The 20,686-nt window shown below is 49.6% G+C and overlaps 1 protein-coding gene across 1 annotated transcript; it reads left to right on the top strand.

The window, feature by feature from the left end:
* Positions 1-4,689: 4,689 nt before the first annotated feature.
* Positions 4,690-18,797, top strand: LOC108941603 (G protein-activated inward rectifier potassium channel 1-like). Its single transcript, XM_029254237.1, has 3 exons — positions 4,690-5,706; positions 13,315-13,531; positions 16,688-18,797. The coding sequence occupies exons 1-3, from the start codon at positions 5,041-5,043 to the stop codon at positions 17,284-17,286; spliced, it is 1,482 nt and encodes a 493-aa protein (XP_029110070.1). The 5' UTR covers positions 4,690-5,040; the 3' UTR covers positions 17,287-18,797.
* Positions 18,798-20,686: the final 1,889 nt, after the last annotated feature.

The raw sequence follows: 20,686 nt of genomic DNA, 5'->3' as shown, positions 1-20,686 counted from the left end.
GAAATAGTTCCACTCCCAATTAGCGCACCGCAGGCCTCAAGCGAATAGAGGCCTAAGCCTGTTTCCAGGCTAATCTTTTTAAAATAGCGGCGGTTAAAAATAGCGGATGGAGTGGAAACCTTTTGAGGAGGAGCCCGAGCGGTGTGAAAATACACTCGCGTGGAGCACAATGAGGCGAGGCCTCCCGATCCCCTGCGTGACGGCTTAATGTATTCAGCCGTCGGCCGGACACCGTGGCGCCGGTGTCACGAGGTCAGCCTGCCTTCCACACAGGCTTTTTCATCGCCTTTCATTGCCCAGACCGATGCCAGCGGCACCATGAAATCACTTCCCTCCTTCCAGCACGCTCAGCCGCTCCACGCGAGCATGCGAGAGGCGACATGAGAAAACACATCTCTCAGAAACCATTATTAGCGCCCCCGTCGATGTCTTTGTCCTCTGCGCTTTACAGTAGCAGGTGATCATCTTTACACCGATTTCACCCGTCTGTACATCGGGGAGTTGTTAGTGCATGACTTGAGGGTAAGTACCTTGATCGAGGGTACTGCTGCAGGAAAGCGACCGCACCGAGACAATTCGCATTACAAGGAGGCTCCTCGAACCCTACACCACGTGGTGCCGTGTCGGTTGCGGGAGTTCAAGCAGAGCAACGACATAAACGCGCACGAACTGACGAATCGTTCCGTCTTTTTACTGTGCAAGTGCAGACGAAAAATGCAAAAAAACCCAAATCGTTGACATTGCAGTTGAGTGGCACCCCATCTAAGGTTTATTCTTGCTAGATGAACAACCTATGCTTCCAGGATAGGGTCCAGACCAATGCGGCCCTGCAGTTATTAAGAAGCGTTATTAGTAGTGACTGAATAATTCCTGGCAAAAATCACTCTAAGGCTCAATCATGGCAGGTTTCAGCGCTGTCGACTGAAACGCAAAATAATCGTCTTTTGCACCAAAACTCTCACACCCATTTCAGACTTAAAAATCGTAAACTTTTGCACCGATTCCTACATTTGTCTTTTTTCATATATTGGGAGCAGGCAGCACAGTTCATTGTGTGCGTGAGCATAGATTAGCGTGAGATTTCTCGATTTATTTAGACATTTTTAAAAGACCCGAAAATAAATATTCGTGATACAATTGCTAACGAGTACAACCAAAACCTTTAAATTCCTTTTAAAGCATTTCTACGATTTTCATTCATATGGAAACTGCTGAAATGAGCATTAAGCCGTCGGTTCAGTTTCAAAATGTTCTTGCGTACCCTATCTGTTCAGCTGAGTAATGCAAGTAGCTCCTAACCAAATGTGTAACCCTATAAGTGAAATAATAATAATAATAATTATATAAACAGTGGAGGTTTTGTTTGAGAACATCTCAGATCTTTTGATTCACTGAAACACGTGGACATCCTTTGTGTATCAACCTGTATGTTGGGCAGACAGGGGGCCCATCCACATACTGGTGTAAAAACCCGGCCTGTTTACATCCCCCCCTTGCCCCTGTGGTTCCCGTCACCTGGCTTCATCTACAATTCATGAGCCTGCGGAATTATAAAGTCCTTCCCCTCAGGACAACTCACGCAGTCATGAAATTTTCAGTGTTTCATTGTGTTGTTTGTTTATAACTGGGAACCAGAGGTGAGATGATCGATGCCTCAATCTGTGGCCTTCAGTCCTCACAGCTACAAGATCTCAGGTTTGAAGACTCCAGGTTTGCGATCGCTGGCATCGGCAACGGCATAAATATGAGCAGAGCTGCGTTTCTCGTCCAACGGATGCAAATCAGACCTCCGGAGCTGCAGGACGCGAGTCGGAGAAGCGTTTTCTTTTGCAATTATTAACTAACAACAGCACTGGGTCATAGCAAAGTAATCAGAAAGAACACAGAGAAACAGCAAGTGCAAGCGTGACAATGATCATTCCGGGGTCCTCTTTTTTAAAATTACAAAGGGAAAACGAAAAGTTAAAATTGCTCACAGGCACTTTAAATATTTCACTGATATTGTGTTTGTAAAAAATGTATGCTGTACCTTACCTGAAGCTGAAACTGCTCTATTTGGTGGAGCTTGTATTCATCTTTTTTATGAATTCCACAGTCACTGAATTTGTGAACAAATGATAGTGAATTAGATATTCTCTTTGCTATTGATTACCAAGAAAACAAAGACTGGGTCACAGCAACACAGGCATTCAAACAGCGACAGATTGCGAATACACCCCCAAATACAAAGCAAGCACAAAACATGGTCATATTTCAAAACGGTGATCAAAATGGGACAATGGAGCATTGTCCAACAAGTCCGCTATCCGAAAAGATGTCCAAAGTTTACACGAATTATCACGCAGATAAGAAGTAACTTTTTCCATATATTGTACATGCACACAGAGAGGGAACTTGTAGACCACGATAAAATGTTTCAATGGAATTACTCAACTAGATTTTCTGAATGCAGATTTGGATTTTTTGAATCCCATGACTGGAAAACATCCCAAATGGCAAGTTGTGTTTTCCGGCCACTGCCACGTCTCCTCTGTCAACATTTCAAAGCTGGTTTCTGAGCAGAAGTCAGATTTTGCTGAACCGCAGCGGCGATCCAGGGAGCTGCCAGCGTGTCCGGCCGCGTCGCGTCTTTGGCGGTCTTCCTCACTCATTTACACCTCCTTTCTGCAGGCTCTGCGTCGCCTTGGCGTACCACAGCACACAGCGGGCAGCGCCCGTGGGCTGCATTGTGCGCCGGTGGTGAATACACTCGAACCGCCACCTGCAGAGCGAGCCACCAACTCTCGGTGCAAACGGCTTCATAGCCTCAGCATCCACAGGCTACAAGCAGAAAATATTGTATTAAACACTGCAGGTGGTCCCGCTCAGTACACAAATATTGGGGAAAGGTGCTGTTATTACCTGTGGGACGTCAAAGAGAGAGATGCTTCCGGTCAAATTTCCTCCTAAAGTTTTCACTTCAGCAAATCAAACAAACGAGAAGTGCAAAAAGCACTCGGAGAAGGTGTTTTCTCTGATGGATTGAAAAAAACGTTTCCGAATGAAAATGAATAGTATTGTAAACGATTTTCTGCTTGCATTAATTCCAAATTGTTGATTAAATGCTGCCAGTCCAGATGTGATAGGATAAGATAAGATAAGATACTTTGTTATTGTATGCAATACAATGAAATTTTGTGTGGCAACCCTTAGAACAACAGCAGCAGAAAGAACACTTAAATAAGAAATAAATAAATACATGAATAAGAATTAGATTAAAACTTTGAAGTCCTCAGTCCTTAGCAGCCGTGGATGTGGGGGGGGGTAATAGAGGCAGCAGCTGGCTTTTGTGATCAGTTTTCTCTGGTTGGGCAGGGAATGTGTGATGGAGGCCACAGCTCCGGGAAAGAAGCTGTTCCTCAGTCTGTTGCTGCGGGATTGTACTGTCCTGAACCGTTTGCCGGACGGCAGCGGTCCAAACAGGGAGTGACCCGGGTATTCGGTGTCCTGGATGATACTGCCAGCCTTCTTCCCCAGTCTATTGGTGATGACTATTATTTGTGAGAGTTGTGCTTTGCCCAAACTATTCTTATTTTCTTGATGGTGGAAACTGAGATCTCACTTCATTGAGACGGAACAGACTGGAGAAGGTTGGCTGTCTAAATTAGGTCAGTTAAAACCGATCAAATGAACACAGCCTGACCTGTATCGGGAGACGTCACTTACAGTCCCTCATCAGGCCTTTTTCTTTCTTCGGTTCAGCCGCTGAAAGGTGCACTTGGCAGTCCGAGTCCATCACGGCGATCCTTTATGCGATCGGCCCCCGCCGGAGTCCGCGTGACACTGCATCCACACGGTCGCCCACAGGCGAGATCTCCACATCTGCATGGAGTGCGGCCATGTGTAGGATGTCATCTCGCTTGGCCGGCGTCCTCGAGCGTGCTCACTTCGCTCACCGCGTTCTTAGCCTACATATCGCGGTGCTTTTGGGAGGCCTGAAGTTCTGAGGAATCTTGCGTCCTCAGGCTTGGCTTGGTGATGTCTCCGACGAAGGTGCGAATGACAACCTTCAAGAGAGCCCTGTTAAAGTGCGCTTATTAGGGGAACTCATTTCACTGCTATGATGGCACTCATGCGTCGAGGGCCCCAGTTATTCAGAAGGAGTAAACAGCAGAGCGCTGCTGCTCCGACTGCGTTATTTGAAGGCATGAGAAAACGAGGTGCTTACACGGTGTGCTCGACAGATGGCAGCATTTCCCCCCTTATCACCCCCCACGCGCGGACATTTACGTGTTTATTCCCACAATTGGATGCCTACTTTATATGGCAAGCGGGCGTTTTTTGACAATCACTTATAATTATACATGTACATATATGGCGAGTAAAAAAATTATTCGACTGAGCCACGGAGAGTATCTTTGTTTGGGGGAACGAAACAAAACAGCATTTTAAATAATAGTATTAGTGTTACCCACACTTCCACTGTAAATAAGTACGACGATGGTGGTGATGATGATGATGATGATGATGATGATATGGTAAAGGAACTCCCTTAACTTACTCTCCTGCAATCCCCCCCCACCACGTCCACCGCCACGCAGATGATGTAAAGCCAAACCCCTGGAACCCTGGAAATAGTATTTCGAGTGGAATCTCCCAGAGCTACACCCCCCCCCCCCAACCGCCACCCCTCGCAAAAACAGGCTCCGTCGGCATGCGCGAGCACAGTGCGAGCGCGCGGAGAGCCCCGTGCGGCGCGAGAGGCACCTGAGCGCTGCGCTGCTCTGCGCTGCTCTGCGCTTCGCTCGGCTCTGCGGCGCGAGACGGGACCCCCAGCGCACGGACGACAAAAAGCGCCCTTTCCTCCCTCCGATGCAAGCGCCGTTTTCCCGACGCGCTTCTCGTCCCCGAGCAACTTGTGAGTCGCGTCGCCACCGGATTCCTGCGCTTCTTACGCGCCGACAGCTGCGGTCCGTCGCGAGCGGCGGCGCGCGCCCGATGGAGTGAGGAGGCGCGCGAGCGCTCGGAGCCGCTCCCGTTCGTCGCCGCGCCGGAGAAGCGATGTCGGCGCTGCGCAGGAAGTTTGGAGAGGACTACCAGGTGGTGAACACGGAGCGCGGATGCGCGTTCGCGGCGCCCGCCAAGAAGAAGCGGCAGCGCTTCGTGGAGAAGAACGGGCGCTGCAACGTGCAGCACGGCAACCTGGGCGGCGAGACGAGCCGCTACCTGTCGGACCTCTTCACCACCCTCGTGGACCTCAAGTGGCGCTGGAACCTGCTTATCTTCATCCTCACCTACACGGTGGCCTGGCTCGTCATGGCCTCCATGTGGTGGATCATCGCCTACATCCGCGGAGACCTGAACCAGGGCCACGACCCGTCCTACACGCCGTGCGTGGCCAACGTCTACAACTTCCCGTCCGCCTTCCTCTTCTTCATCGAGACGGAGGCCACCATCGGCTACGGCTACCGCTACATCACCGAGAAGTGTCCGGAGGGCATCATCCTCTTCCTCTTCCAGTCGCTGCTGGGCTCCATCGTGGACGCCTTCCTCATCGGCTGCATGTTCATCAAGATGTCGCAGCCCAAGAAGCGGGCCGAGACGCTCATGTTCAGCCAGGACGCGGTCATCTCGCAGCGCGACGGCAGGCTCTGCCTCATGTTCAGGGTGGGCAACCTGAGGAACAGCCACATGGTGTCGGCGCAGATCCGCTGCAAACTCATCAAGGTAAGGCGCTCCTCGTTGTTGCGGAAGGTCCACCTGAACCGCTCATCCTCATCATCGCCATCATCACCGCCATCATCTGAAGGACATCACCCGGAAGACCCGAGGATGACCGCATTGCGCAGCTTCTGGGTATTTTAGGCCAATCCTCTAGCATCCTTCTGCAAAGCAAGTAACATGGAGCAATACAGTAAGAATACCTTGCTATATAAAAGGTAAATCAGAGGAAAGGTGTCAAGAGCCCTGGAGAAAAGTGGCAGACAAAGTGGTGAAGCCACTGAGGCATGTAATCTAAATAGAATCCCACAAAAAATGAGCGTCTCAATGTGGTCAAAGCAGGAAAAGTAGTTGAGGCACCTCTAGTATCATGAGTTATCAGGGTTAAAAAAAAAAAAAGTTCAAAGTGCTGCAGAAATCTGTCCGTCTGACCAGTGGTTGTGATGCAAATTCAACAATGCGAGGGGTTCTTCTGAGAAGAATTACCTTCTCTGGCAATTTTAATGATAATTAATCTCTAACGATAACGCGGTAAGGACTGATCTAGAATGGTAAATTCAAAATATGACTCAGTTGACTGTGCTGTGGAGCCTCAGCTGAGCAAGTTCCTTTCATTAGAATAAAACAGACTAATAATATCCATATAATAATCCTGTATGACGTTTGACAGATAATATTGAGTGAGACAAATCACTGCATGTTACTGGTTTGGGGATCAACAGTTAAATGTCATAACTCTTTAGACAGTGATGCCTCGACACTTTTGGAAGCAGTAGGGGGCGCAGTGGTTAGGGCTACTGCTTTGCAATCGAATGGTCCATGGTTCAAAGATGCACTCCTGCTGCAGTACAGTTGATCAAGGCACTTACCCTGAACAGCTGTGGTAAAAATTACCTAGCTGTAAAAAAAAAAAATCATTGTAATATCACACACACACACACACATTTTCAGAACCGCTTGTCCTATACGGGGTCACGGGGAACCGGAGCCTACCCGGTAACACAGGGCGTAAGGCCGGAGGGGGAGGGGACACACCCAGGACGGGACGCCAGTCCGCCGCAAGGCACCCCAAGCGGGACTCGAACCCCAGACCCACCGGAGAGCAGGACTGTGGTCTAACCCACTGCGCCACCACGCCCCTCATTGTAATATCGATTATTTAAAATTATGTCGGCTGTCCGAAGTATAGTAATAATAATAATAATAATGTGCATTTATGGGTCACTTTATACATAATTATGCTTGTGGGACATCTCAAAGATTTTTACAGTTTAATATGTAAAAAAGAAGCAGGAAAATATGCAGCTGATGAATTGCTCAGAGAAATTAATTAGAGCTCATTATGGAAAGCATGGAAATCACAAAGCGTGTACAGGTAAGTGGTGAGGCCATGGAAACCACTGCATGTACTCGTATAAATATATTTAAAATAAAAAGATATAAATATGTTTGAAACTTCCGGTGAAGCTCAATAACCAAGTACATAATTACATGAATTATATAGACTGACCAGACAGCCATTTTCTTAATGGAAAAATACTGTAGTAAATTCTCCGTTGCAGAAAAAATGTCTCTTTTTTTTCTGCCCCCCAACACATACCGAAGCTGTAAGAGGTGGCAGATGTAAGAGACAGTGTGCATCGCCCTTGCAGAGCAAATCTGTCAAACTTGTCAGAGGCCAAGCCGGGCTGCAGATCTCGTTTCCTCCGTCAGCGGCGTCTTGGGTCGACTCCAGTTCCGTCTGAGTCACATCGTACCTGAGTCGGAGTCTCGTCCGCACCGCCGCGGCACGCTGAGCGAACGGGGGCCCGAAGGAAAGATGTGTGATCGGGAAGGAAACGGGGCCGTACCTCGAGGCAGCATTTCGGGTTTCTGCTGACCTCCGCCTCTCTCGTGGGAAAAAGACGACAGTAACCCCTCGGAGCCGTTAATGACCAAAATCCAGGTCTCAGCTCCAGTCCCAGATCCTCACCGACGTTAGCGAAACGATCACAAGGAAGGACATCGCAATACACCGCATTTATTTAATGCTTCGACGAGTGGTGGCTCAGTGCTCAACTCAATGGCTCAGTGGTTGACACAGTAGCTCAGTGGTCAACGCAGTGGTCAACACAGTGGCTCAGTGGTCAACACAGTGGCTCAGTGGTCAATTCAATGGCTCAGTGGTCAACACAGTGGCTCAGTGGTCAACTCAATGGCTCAGTGGTCAACACGGTAATCAACACAGTGGCTCAGTGGTTAGCGCAGTGGTCAACACAGTGGCTCAGTGGTCAACACAGTAATCGACACAGTGGCTCAGTGGTCAACACAGTGGTCATCACAGTGGCTCAGTGGTCAACACAGTGGCTCAGTGGTGAACACAGTAATCGACACAGTGGCTCAGTGGTGAACACAAACGTGAAACACAAGTAGTTGTGGTGCCGAATGTGGGGGTGCACATATCGCACTGTGTATGTCGAGCTCCACAGATTCAACGGGAATCAGGAATTACAACAGGCTTCTTAGGGCCGCTGAATTCGAACTCGACCGCCCCCCACCCCCCGCCAACCATGCACACCGCTCTCCCTCGCTTCGCATCACCCTCGTAATTGCACGACTAATTTGATTTTCAAAGGTCTTCCCCACTCCTACGCGGACTGGCACAAACAAAGCGGCGCAGAGTGCGAACAAACAGGTGGCAATCGTGCGGCTCGCGCTCTGGCCCGGAGAACTGAAGTCTGTGCCCAGGTGACCCCCGCGGGACTTCAGAAGCGGCCTTTCAGGAACGAGCAGGGTTTTCGGCTGAGAAGGTGAAGTGGCGCCTCCTTGGAACCCGGGACCGAATTTTCATCGAAAATGAGAGCGAGTGAGAGAGAGGGGAGCTTCGGCGGCGGCCGTGAATTAGCTGTCAGAATCATTTCCCTGCCAAGATGTCATCGGATCCCCGTCAGGCTGCAAACAGAGGAGGCGGGATCTGTGTCGATGTTGTTTTTGTTTTTCTTCTTTGTGTCTTGGGCTTACAAAAGGAAGCGGAGCAGAGGCGGCAGGCGCGACTCCTGTCTCGTTTAATTACGGGGCCACGCGTCCCATTTATCGGCGAGCCGCCGCGATCGTGTTTATCCGATCCGTCCGGGAGGCACGCGGCGCACGCCGGCTTTTCATTCGACACCCATGGGCGGTGCGTGTCGCAGCGGGCCGCCGGTGTCACAGACCATTGGGCGGCGTCCGTCCTGCGGCGCTTCTTGCAAAGAAGGAACGGGATCCTCCGCTTCTGTGCGCTGCATCGTGCGAGGAACGGCGAAAATGAATCCCGAGGCTCGCAGCCTCAATGGCGGGAGCGAGGAAGGGCTTCGCTGCGTAGACTTTTGATCGAAAAGGCCGTTAAGAGCATCCTGATTACACTGACAGTCAGCGCCCCGAGGCCGTGCAGATAGCCTTCGTCGGGGGCGTTTGGGGAAATGCTGTGCACCGAGACCTTTTTTTTTTTTTTTTTGTTTTAAACAAACCTTGCAAAGGCTTTTCCAGAAAAAGTGATGAGATGCGTAGCGGAGAAGGGCGAGGGGTGCAGCGTGCTGACAAGAAGATTGATTTCCGTGCCTTCCTTAACACGAGGACAAATGCAATTATGGGCGAAGGCTCAGGCAGACTTGGAAATGCCCTCGCTGCCATTGATGAGATGGTCCCGCTGTTAGACCTGTCACAAGTGCTACTGTTCTTAGGCCCTGGACGCCCTTGGGCCAAAGACGCGGTGCTACACGCTCGGCAGCTTCCCTCACATGACCCAAGCGCATTAGCTGGAATATGGATGAGTCTCTGCGCTTGTAGCGAACGAAACCCATCGATACATGGCTGGCTGATGGGGTTCACATACAAGCCAGGACCAGGAACCCCCTAAAAGCCCCATATGGTGGGATAATGGGCCTTTTTTGGAAGAGACAACCAACACCATCTGGGCTACCTTGTAGAGTAGGAGCCAAGAGCTTTGTGGCACAGGTGGGTTAATGGCCACTTCTGCTGTTGTCAAGAGGCACATACTGGGGGGGGTGCGCTGTGATGTCCAAACTGCGTGGCACACGGGAAAGTCGGATATATTAGGTGTTTGGTTATGCCAGCACACATTCATAGCTTCGTCTTAACGAAAAAATAGCTGTGCTGCATGTCAACGGAACAACTGCAGCAACCGAAGAGGTAAAGATCGCGTCTTTAGTCCAAGTGCACACTGCATATCGAAGTGTGGTCACCAAGGCTAGGTGAACATAAATGGTCTTACACCCCCTTTCTCTTCATTGCAAATCCCACAGAGCAAAGGGAAGTGGGGGGGGGGCTAAGAGCCCCATTGGGCTCATCCTCATGCAGGTCGGTGTCTTGGTCGCGAATCGTCAACGCTGTTTGCTTGGGCACAACGGCGATCGGTTGACGGATTAGTCATGCTTTATCGTGACAGCACTCTGGGATCATGGGGGTTACTCACATTAACGTCTCTCCGGCAGAGGGTGCGCAAGACATCCCCGAATACACACACATACACACACAAATGCACCGTGGTTGTGCCAGTATTGTGCCATCTGGTCTTGCGTGCTGCTCTATCATATTTGGACCAGTACAGCACCGGCATCTGGGACATGTGCCACTTTGTGCAAGTCTCAACGCCTTGATGGATTTCGGAGGCTGCTGGAACACTGTGGAGATTGATGGTGTAATGCGTGTAAGAGCAGGGCCTCGTGCTGCACTCAGGAAGAGCCCGAGGATTTGTGTAAGAAGCTTGTTTCCACTGCTGATAAAGCCATCTTTCTTCCTGTGTCACAAAGAAAAAAAACGGGCTTTGATAAAACATGGCTTTGCCCACAGCGATCAAGCGAACTTCCTCAGATGAACCGCAGAGGAATATTAAACATACGGTTTGAACTGAAAGTGACAATGACAATGAATCATTGCACGACAGTTGTGGATTTGAAACGTTTTAGGAGAGGACGGTGACGTTTTCAGAGCGGAGCTGAGGAGCGTAACAGTTGCGAAGAACTTTGTGATCGGTGGTTGGGACAAATGCTCAAAATTTAAGGCTGGGGCAGGATAATAATTCGCCGCGGTGAGCGGCTGCATTTGGTGGTTGGAAGAAACAAAGTGTAGAGCTTGAGTTTCACAGTCACTGGTGGTTTGGAAAACCACTCCAAGTGTAGAGCTGGAGCTACATGGTCACTGCTGGTTTGGGGAACCACTTAAAATGTAGAGTTGGAGCTACATGGTCACTGGAGGTTTGGGGAACTACTCAAAGTGTAGGGCTGGAGTTTCACGGTCACTGGTGGTTTGAAGAACTACTCAAAGTGTAGAGCTGGAGCTACATGGTCACTGGTGGTTTGGAAAACCACTTAAAGGATAGAACAATGAAGCTTCATGTCGACTGGTGGTCGTGATGAAGTGAACTGAGATCATTGGTTTGGAGAAAGATTAAAACACGGAGCTGGATTTTCATGAATTTTAGTGATCAACTACATGGTGACTAATGTTAGGAGGAAACTCTCGTGGCAGTTTCAGAAAGGTGGATATGGTGGCTTCAGTGTCAACCCCCTACTCTGCACAGCTGGAGGAAGAAACCTGTGCCTTGGTACCTGGGAGGATCAACAACAAACACAACAACAAAAAACATCAAAGGGAAGAGAGCTGCTATCATCTCCTTTGTTTCTCCTCCAAAACGGTTGAGGGAGAAGAGCGCGATGGCAGAGTTCGGGTTCAGTAAGGCACGAAAGGCACCCAGCTGGCTGATTTAAATAAATAAATAAATAAATAAATAAATAACTGCCCTGTTTTTTTCAGGTGCTTTCTCCCATGTCAACTGTGCTGAAATCTTCCAGGAGCAAAGACATGTTTCTGCCTTTTGTCAAAGGAATAACATTCGCCGTTATACACAAGTTATACTATACCCTCAAAATAATATTTTTTACAATTTCCTGAGTTTCAGAGGACTTTTGGAACACGCAGTCAGTACACTTGGGGATGTCCCAGCACCAAGATCAGCTGGGGGTCATGACACTACTTGAGATATGCACATTTTGTCTGGGATAAAGGAGGATAGTTATCTGTACCATACAACACTACCTTTGGGTCTCATAAAAGTGAGTCACTGATCCATCCATCCATCCATCCATCCATCATTAGTCGCTACTTGTCCAGTGTAGGATTGTGGTGATCCAGAACCTATCGTGGAAGGGTGTGCCCCAGATGGGACATCGGTCCATTGCAGAACCGAGTCACTATGCGTTATGAAAAGTAATTACGAATAACTACACAGAAGTACGTCACACTACTGTAAATGGACTGCTTCCGTCCCATATTTTATTTATTTATTTTTTTAAATTTCTGGTGAATTTTATTTTGCTGTATTACGATATTCAGGCTTTGACTGAAACCCAGAAGATCTGCTGTTGCAGTCTCCGCACTGGAAGGTCTCTGTGTATTTGTCACGCGGAACAGAGGACGCGGGGAAGGTTGGAGCCAAGTGCAGGAGAGGTTATCAGAAATCGAGGGATCGGGCGAGTTCTCGTTGTCGGGGACGGGCGAAGAGTCGGTCAATCAGCGGTCAGAGTGGAAGCGGAGATCGAAGATGAAGCCAGGGAACGAGGAACAGGAATCAGGGATGAGGGATGACGGAGAGCAGGACATAAGCGCAAGGAGGACAGCTGTCTCTACGAGATTCCGCACTAGGTCAATCGGCACGGCGTCTTTTCATTCCTGCTGCTCTGATTCAGAGCAGGTGCGGTCGTTTGTGTTGCGGGCGTGACAGTATTAACAGCTTCCCGGGATATCAGGAATAGCAGCTTTCCAACGTGGAGAGCAGCGATGCCAAGCCGTCTGGCTCTGAGCAGTTAAATACCTCGTCGTCCGTTGGCATTTTCTAAACTCCACTGCGAGTCAAACCTGTGCCAAACTGATCAACGATGCCCTGCAGTCCAGTTACTCCGAAAAACTACTAAGACTGATGTCTCGTCACGATCCCGCCTCCTTTTGCGAATTCCCTTGATGTGAACGTTAGATCGAACAATACTGAAGAATATTGCACATCCCGGACAGGTTCTTTTCAACTAGCCAATTAATTCTATTCATGTATTACGTATATTGACAGGGAATGGGTTCCAGGCAGTGGAGCTGGAATCACGCTTGGGCAATTCAGACTGATAAGTGAAAATCGACAACAAAGCAGATGATTATCATCATGATGTCGCCGTGTAGAAATCAGGCAAGAACACGCACCACTGGCACCCTTCTCAAAATACCGCCGTGAACATTTACAGTGCTGTGCAACAGGCAAGAGCTGCTGTCTGGGGACAGATCCACGAATGTTAGATCTGGAACCTCGAATCCCATGGGAGTGGAACGTTCGAGGGAAGAAAGGGTCACGGAACGCTGATCTCTGCAAGGAGACGCTTGCGTTAAAGCTCTTCGTATCACCGCTTTCAGACAGCGGTGTAGACAGCTGTCCAGTGAGGCGTAATGTTGCATAAGACACGGAACAAGGGTGGCTGACTCCGAACCGGTCGGGCCTTCGCTAGACCTTTCCTGGAACCTTTAAAAAAAGCTGCTTCGCCAGAACATTTCCAGCACCGTTCTTCACCTTTATGCGTCTCCCTTTGTGTATTTCAGTCCCGTCAAACCCCGGAGGGCGAGTTCCTACCCTTGGACCAATGTGAGCTGGACGTGGGCTTCGGCACTGGTGCCGACCAGCTCTTCCTGGTCTCGCCGCTCACCATCTGCCACGAGATCAACTCCAAGAGCCCCTTCTTCGACCTGTCCCAGCGATCGCTCACGAGCGAGCAGTTCGAGATCGTTGTCATCCTGGAGGGCATCGTGGAGACCACCGGTGAGAGCTCCACGGACCTCCTTCTCATTCTCTGGCCAAGAAAAGCCTCCGTTCCATAAACCGTGATGACAGTGTGGGACATGATTAAAAAAGATGACTCCAGCTTAAAAAGGGTCGCGCACATTTCACGCTTTTCCCTATTTAGCTGTACTTTTAAATAGCCGTCAAGGAGAAAGCGGGATGGAATTTGAAGACGTGATTTAATTACGCAAGGTATCCTGTTACTGAAAGGTACTCGATCATTTCTTAATACATTATGCAAGCATTTCATCATCATGTGCCCGTCACTTCGACAAATGGCGTGGAAGTTTCCTCCGGACTTCCGTGCCGCAAACGGAGCACGAGTCGCAGCGCCGCCGATGGTGGCGAAGCGCTCTCTCCACATGCCCCTGATCCCGCGTTCCCGACTTTGTTTTCTGCGCAGCAATCTGGGCTGAGGGCGGGGAGGGGCCCGGGCCGACTGCGCAGCCCTGATAATGCCTTTAGAGGCTGCGGGTGGGGGGTCGGGGGGTTCCGCCTTCCTTCATTTTCTCCTCCCCCACACGTTCACACGAGAAACGCCTTTCCTCGGGAGACACCTCCAGGCATGACAAAGGGCAAATCAAAGTAATCCTTGGCACGTATCAAAACGTTCACGGAGCCTAAACGCAGAGCCCTGGAATGCTTGTGGGGGGGGCACGCATTCGGTGTGCGTCGCCACAGGGGTTAATGCGGCTCCTTCAGCGAAGTGTCAGAGGTCAGTCGTACCGCGATGCCCGAGCTAAGGGCTCCGATTGTGATCCGGCCATCCATTATTCATGGGCTGTAATCAGAGGTGCGAGCGCAAGTGCTGAATGGTGTAAAAATCGCGGGACCACGAAACATGAGGAAAATTGCCTTTCGTGCAAAACAGGGCAGTGGAATAATACTGGACGAATGCGCTCGGGCCGATCTCATGTTTCACAGTGAAACCCTGCGCTCGGCATCGGCGCTGCGGTGCTAATGCTGGCCTCTGGGTGGCAGAGCAGTTAAAGAGCCACATCAAGAGGGGCAAATCGGTTGAGCGAAGATCCAGAGAGACACGTCCTCAAGTGCGTCGCTAAAAACCCAGCTTTGGAAATGGACCGTGAGTCTGTAGATGAGAGATGTTTTTTGGTTTAAGAAAATAACGTGCGCCTACAGCTCAGCGATCCTTAGGTGGCCTTTGTTTTCCACATCTAGTCCTCCCTCGACGCTTCTTCTGCCTTGGGCAGTAGAAATAACATCCCTGCCCTACCTGGTGAAATGTTGTGTGAAGAAAATCTGGATCCAAATTCTTTGTAGCAGAGATTTTGTCCTCCCTCGAGCCTCTGCTCTCCATGGCTTTAGCTGCGTATCTCCGCGCGGAACGTTCCGGAGAAAAATGAGATTGTCCCGAAGGTGTCCTGTCGAGCGATTAGGACCGTAACGCATCCCCCTAAATGCACAGAAAAGAGTGCACCGTCATGGCACCCTGGTTAGGAGAGGAATCTAGTGCCACAGGGCAGGCATGCAGCGTCGGTACTGCGCAGCCAGACTGCTCACTGAATATGGGGGTTTGGCTCCGTTGTGCATTAAAGGCGAAAAAAAGTTGACGTCAAACAGAATGAGCTAGAGAGGTCTAGAAGACAGGTCTTGCAAACTCATTCTGTCATTCCCTGTTATATGATGTGGAAAAGCAGCTATGTAATATATAATATATAATATATAATATATAATAACTATGCACCAAGGCAGCATCGTATAGGGTGAAGGACCTGGGTGCAAATCCTACCTCCTTCTTTAGTACCCCTCATTGAGGCACTTTCCCTGAACTCAAACAGTAAATAAACTACCAAGCTGCGTAAAGTTGGGTAAATCAAGGTAAGTAGCTTATTTGTAAGCCGTTTTAGAGACCAGCATCAGCGAGATGAATAAGTCAGTAAATACACTTGATAAATAAATAAATGTATAAGTAATAAATGAATCAATCTACTTTCATTCATTTAGCACACGCTTACCTTCAAGGCGACGCACAACTCGTGGTAAACCAAAGTGCATTTCACCGAGAGATGGCGAGAGAGCGATGCGGACACACGATTCTCGGAGTGCAGTCACTTAGTCCAGTACCGCGGTTTAACCAGCATACGGCTGCATATAGAACTGGTAGAGAGAACGATTCTTTAAAGCACATAATGCAGAACTAGTTCATGGAGACCACAGGGCCTCAGGAGAGAAGTGGGTTTGAAAGAGATGTGTTTTCAGACCCACCTTCATACCTCCTTCATTGCTGAGAGGGATTCAGCAGTTCTGAGGAACAGAGGGAGCGCTCCTCCACAGTCGAGACAGAGCCGAGAACCTTCGGCCTTTTCATTTTAGACCTCTTGGGCCTGGGACCACAAAATTATCATAAATACAATATATAATAATGAATAGTAATAATAAAATATTTAATAAATTACATTAAATTCAGTTCAATTCAATTCAATTCAATTGAAAATCCCAGCAGACCTGTCAGGACTTCCAGTGAATCTTCTTGTCTGTCAGAGAGGGTGCACAAAGTTCAGAGGGAGGACTAACTGGACGATATTAGACCCCTGCAGTCATTGTTAAGGAATGACGCAGTACACAGATTTACTGCGGTAAATAAGGCAAGACGATCCACCCTAACGGGCCTGTGGAAACTGGCCCCGCGGTGACGGCAGCGCCGATCTCGGCATCGGTAGACTGCGCTGCGCAGAGGGAGACGCGTTTTAAGAAGAAATTGTTCAGTGAGACGCTCGGGGGGGCAGGCACCGCTGTCGGCGGTGAGGAGCACGTCGGCTCACAGGCACCCACGCGGTATCAAACAGAGTAAAATAAAATTAACCGTTTCACGACTGCTTGGGGCAGAGAGACAGGAAACGAGATACGGATCATTGGTGCAAAGCGTACAAATGAACGACACATTACGATCGGAATTAAACGGAGTGGGTTCGGGGGACTACGCGCTGTGCCGACCAAAGCTGTTCAGGATGGGGGCTCTATTGTCCTTGTTTTTTTTTTTTTTTAATCACAGATCTACCGACACCGAATCCATTTGTTGACACTGTAGCACATATTGGAAACGGTACTCGAGCCAAGAACGTGGAGAAGAACCGCAAAGTGTGACCACTGCGTCCTCTCTTGCTCCTTTCTCAGGCATGACCTGCCAGGCGCGCACCTCCTACACGGAGGACGAGGTGCTGTGGGGCCACCGCTTCCTGCCCGTCATGTCCCTGGAGGAGGGCTTCTTCCGCGTGGACTACTCGCAGTTCCACAACACGTTCGAGGTGCCCACCCCGCCCTACAGCGTCAAGGAGCACGAGGAGAAGACCTCGCTGCCCTCGCCGCTGCTCACGCCCACGCTGACCGAGGGCCGAGTCCGGCAGGAGCGGGTCTTCTCGGCCGAGTGCCTGGACGTGGCGGAGGAGCGTCCGGCGGGCCGCCTGCCCAGCAAGCTGCAGCGCATGAGCTCGTCGGGCAAGGAGGACCTGCAGCGCAAGGTGTTGAAGCTGGGCTCGGCCCACCCCGAGAAGGCCTCCAGCACCGGAGACCTGCCGCTCAAGCTCCAGCGCCTGGGCTCGGGTCCCGGTCCGGGCGAGGCGGAGGAGCGCCTGCGGCTCCGGGCCCTGCGCGTCGACGCCGGCGCCGTGACCCAGTCCACCGGGGACCTCCAGCACCACCCGGTTCCCCCGGCGAGCGGGCGGCCCGAGGACAACCTGCCGGCCAAGCTGCGCAGGATGAACGCCGACCGCTGACATCGAGGGGGCCGAGTGTTTCCGCACGAGGACCGGAGGAGGGGGACGGCTTTTCAGATCCAAAACTGACACTACTGTGATTTTTCTCACGTGTTTGTATTCCATTTTCCAGCCCATCTCCTGCGTCAGTCCCGACAAGCATGTCTGAACACACGGACCCCCATGGCCATCACCCCCCACGACCTCACAGCCTCTTTCGGAGTTTTTCCGATGAACCACTTCATTAATAGTGTTAACACCTGTAAATGTATACATCTTTATATATTTAGCACTTTTTAATTATAAGACCCCTGATTATTCGAGTATCGCTTTTACAATAAATCACGGCGGGGGGGAATTAACAGTGTGTCCAGGCTCAGGAACGAAATGTGGATCGCAGGGAGCGGCCATAGCCGAACTCAGTGCCGACGAGCTGAGGAATGAGGAATCTCTGCCGTTACAGAGACGTTGCATTGTTCCCCCAGAAATAGAAAAGCTCGAGAGCACCAGCGAGCTACTTCCGCGGAACGAGAAGGTCACTGCTAACCCCGCTCGCCTCGAAAGACTCGTTTCCCTCCTTCTCCTCGTCGGCTTCCTTTCCTGCGACGCCCTCACGCGTCCATCCACAGACGACGAGCTCCCGCTCTTCCTCGTTCCGCAATTCCGTTCGTACGTCGGCTCATGTTGATCCACTTTTCCTTGGAGGGGGGAAGGAAAGGAGGCTGACATTTAGCCCAAGTAAGGAAAGATATACTGGAAAACACTTTTAGCGCCTAGGAGCGTCCATGCAAACCGCGAACTGCGTTCAGTAAACACCGGCACCTTGAAACGGGGCAAGACCCTCCGTTCTTTCGAAGCGTGACGCTCGTACCGTGGCTCGTCCCGTTGCCGAAGGAGCGCTGCCTCGGCACACGGGCCACACGTCCAACGTCGTACGCCCTTCTAGAAGCGTCCGTGCGGAGCTGCCCGTCCGCTTCGTTGAACACTTTAAGAGGGATGTCGGTACTTCGGCCTGAACCTCCTTCCTTTGGTAGCTCCCGGGCTTGAAAAGCACCTCCCGATCTAGTGATGGAGCCAAAATCCACATGGGTTCGACATTTTCCAAAAGAGAAACACGTCTCCTGCTTTAATGGCCACAACGGTCTGATCGACTCCCCCTGTGTATTAATATAGAAATATTGCTGGATCTTACTAACCATCATAGCTATATCTGGCCGTGCCAATGGTGGGTAACGAGGAGATGACAGCTGTTAATAAAATTATGTCCAATAAAATACAAATGTAAATGTTTCGTGGAATGTTTAAAAGAAAGAATTTGTCTTTTAGGATAAAATTATGTTTTTTTTGTTTTTTTTTTTGTACACCGCAGCACCTTGTCCTTACACCTATTGCATCACTGCAAAGTTCAGGACGTGTTTTGGCTGCTCTGACCCAATCAGAGAGCTGGACAGACCTGGACCTGGGACAGTCTCTTTAGTATTAGAAAGGCGATCGACACCTGTAGTCTGTTATCCATTGAAACCTCTCAGATCCACCTTTCATTTCCTTCTGAATTCCTCTGAAAAAGAAGAAAAAAATCAGATGATATCCTGAAAATATATAAGACATAAACACAAAAAGACTCCAAACCAGAATGACTCAGCTTTTGGTCCTGGAGCTTCTTGTTCATCATCATGACTTTAAATTATAGTCTAAATTAGCCAAAGTTAATTTCTCTTTGTGAGCCTGGAAGGAACCTGCAAGGCAAAGACTAAACGGCTCTGCTGTCAACGCTCTGACACATCACGTGTGTGTGCGTGCGTGCGTGTGTGTGAGAGAGAGACACAACTCCTAATGTTCTTGTTCAACTCACACCCACGTTATGAAATCATTATTGAAGAATTACACCTGAAAGCACAACTCAGAAGCAGCGCACACCACATTTTTAAAAGGCTCTGCATGAACGTAATAAATAGATTTGCACCCGAGTCTCCCCCCCCCCGCTAATAACATTCACCACCATCACAGGCCAATTACCAGCGCAGCTGGAGTTCTTAGACACGATTCCTCACAAGACCTCAATGAAAAATAAAACAAAAAAGAGTGAAAACTACTCTGAAATTAATACAAATGCTAAAAATCCCAGTTGCTGCTTTCAATTTGCTCCTTAATTTGTCAGTTTAACCTCCAACAAAGTTTTTTTCTTTTAAAAAGCACATTTCTGCATGTGCTGCAGCGGAAGTAAGAGGTGCGCTTATATACCTGCAGCGGCAAACCTGTAGGAAACAATGTAAAGAGAACAGGTGGGCATCGCCGCTCTCTCTCAATATTTGTGTGTCTGCCGTATCCATAGCAACACACTAAATGGCCTTATGTGAATAAGGAAGTCAGTTGGCCAGAGCAAACACACAGAGAAACACATTTGTGTGAACATCTGCTTTGAGCCCAGCTTTTTGTCCCTACTGATTAGGAGCACTTTTCTATGAAACACACCGTGTGTGTGTGTATGTGTGTGTGTGTGTGTGTGTGTGTGTGAGTGAGTGTTTCGCCCACCTGTCCACCTGGCCCACATCAATGACAGAAACGGCCGACTGTGTTTGGTCCACCACATTCTCCTGATAAACACACAGACACAGTCCCATGAACTCTTCGCTCTCTCTCAGCAGGAGCTCCAGGAAAAGAAAAGAGGAAGAAAGAGGCTGGACATCATTTGTCCACCGCGATGCCACTGAAAGGAACCCCGACGTAAACCTTTCAAGTCACGTCTTTATCGGAAAAAAGTTTTCAACTAATAATAACCGGTTGGCCCAGTTCTAAACGAGCAAGCTAAGTAATTCACAAAATTATTCCTCTGATATCCGCAGAAAAATGGGCGAGGATTATTAAAAAGGCAAGCTGCGCTCATGTCTCTGTCATGGTAGTTAAGGCATCACCTTCAAAATTTCCACGGACTGAATCCCCAGTTCGATTCCACCAAAGGTCACAAGAAGTGACTCCTCTAAGTTCCAGTCTTTCCGGCCGCCAATCCTGGAGCCGGCATCCGAGGACAAAAGCATTCGATAGGAGTCTGAGTGCAGGGTGACCCCATTTGACCTCAAGGTCACTCTTCGCAATGAGCGTATCCATGGCAACCTCGGTGATCTCAATACGGCGGTTAATTAACGGCGGTATCCCGAGACGAACGAACGTCTCGCTCCTGGTTCTCCAAACAAAGGGCTCATTAATGAGACGGATGCACACAAAGGAGTGTCAAGGTCTCAACAAGGTTCATCTCCATGAAGAGCTCCACCAAAGTAGCAGCTCAGGAGTTTGCTCGAAATTAGGTCATTAGAGACAGTCGGTTATACATTCTTTGCACCACGCAAAGCTGTAATGAAAGAAAAATAAGTAGATAACTGTTTGCTGGAAGAGTCTCTAAGAGCAGCTACCCCTGCAGACATTC

This window comes from Scleropages formosus, chromosome 8 (genome assembly GCF_900964775.1).
Source record: "Scleropages formosus chromosome 8, fSclFor1.1, whole genome shotgun sequence".
NCBI lineage: Eukaryota > Metazoa > Chordata > Actinopteri > Osteoglossiformes > Osteoglossidae > Scleropages > Scleropages formosus.
Note: the sequence above shows the minus strand (reverse complement) of the source record. Positions and strands in the feature narration are given on the sequence as shown.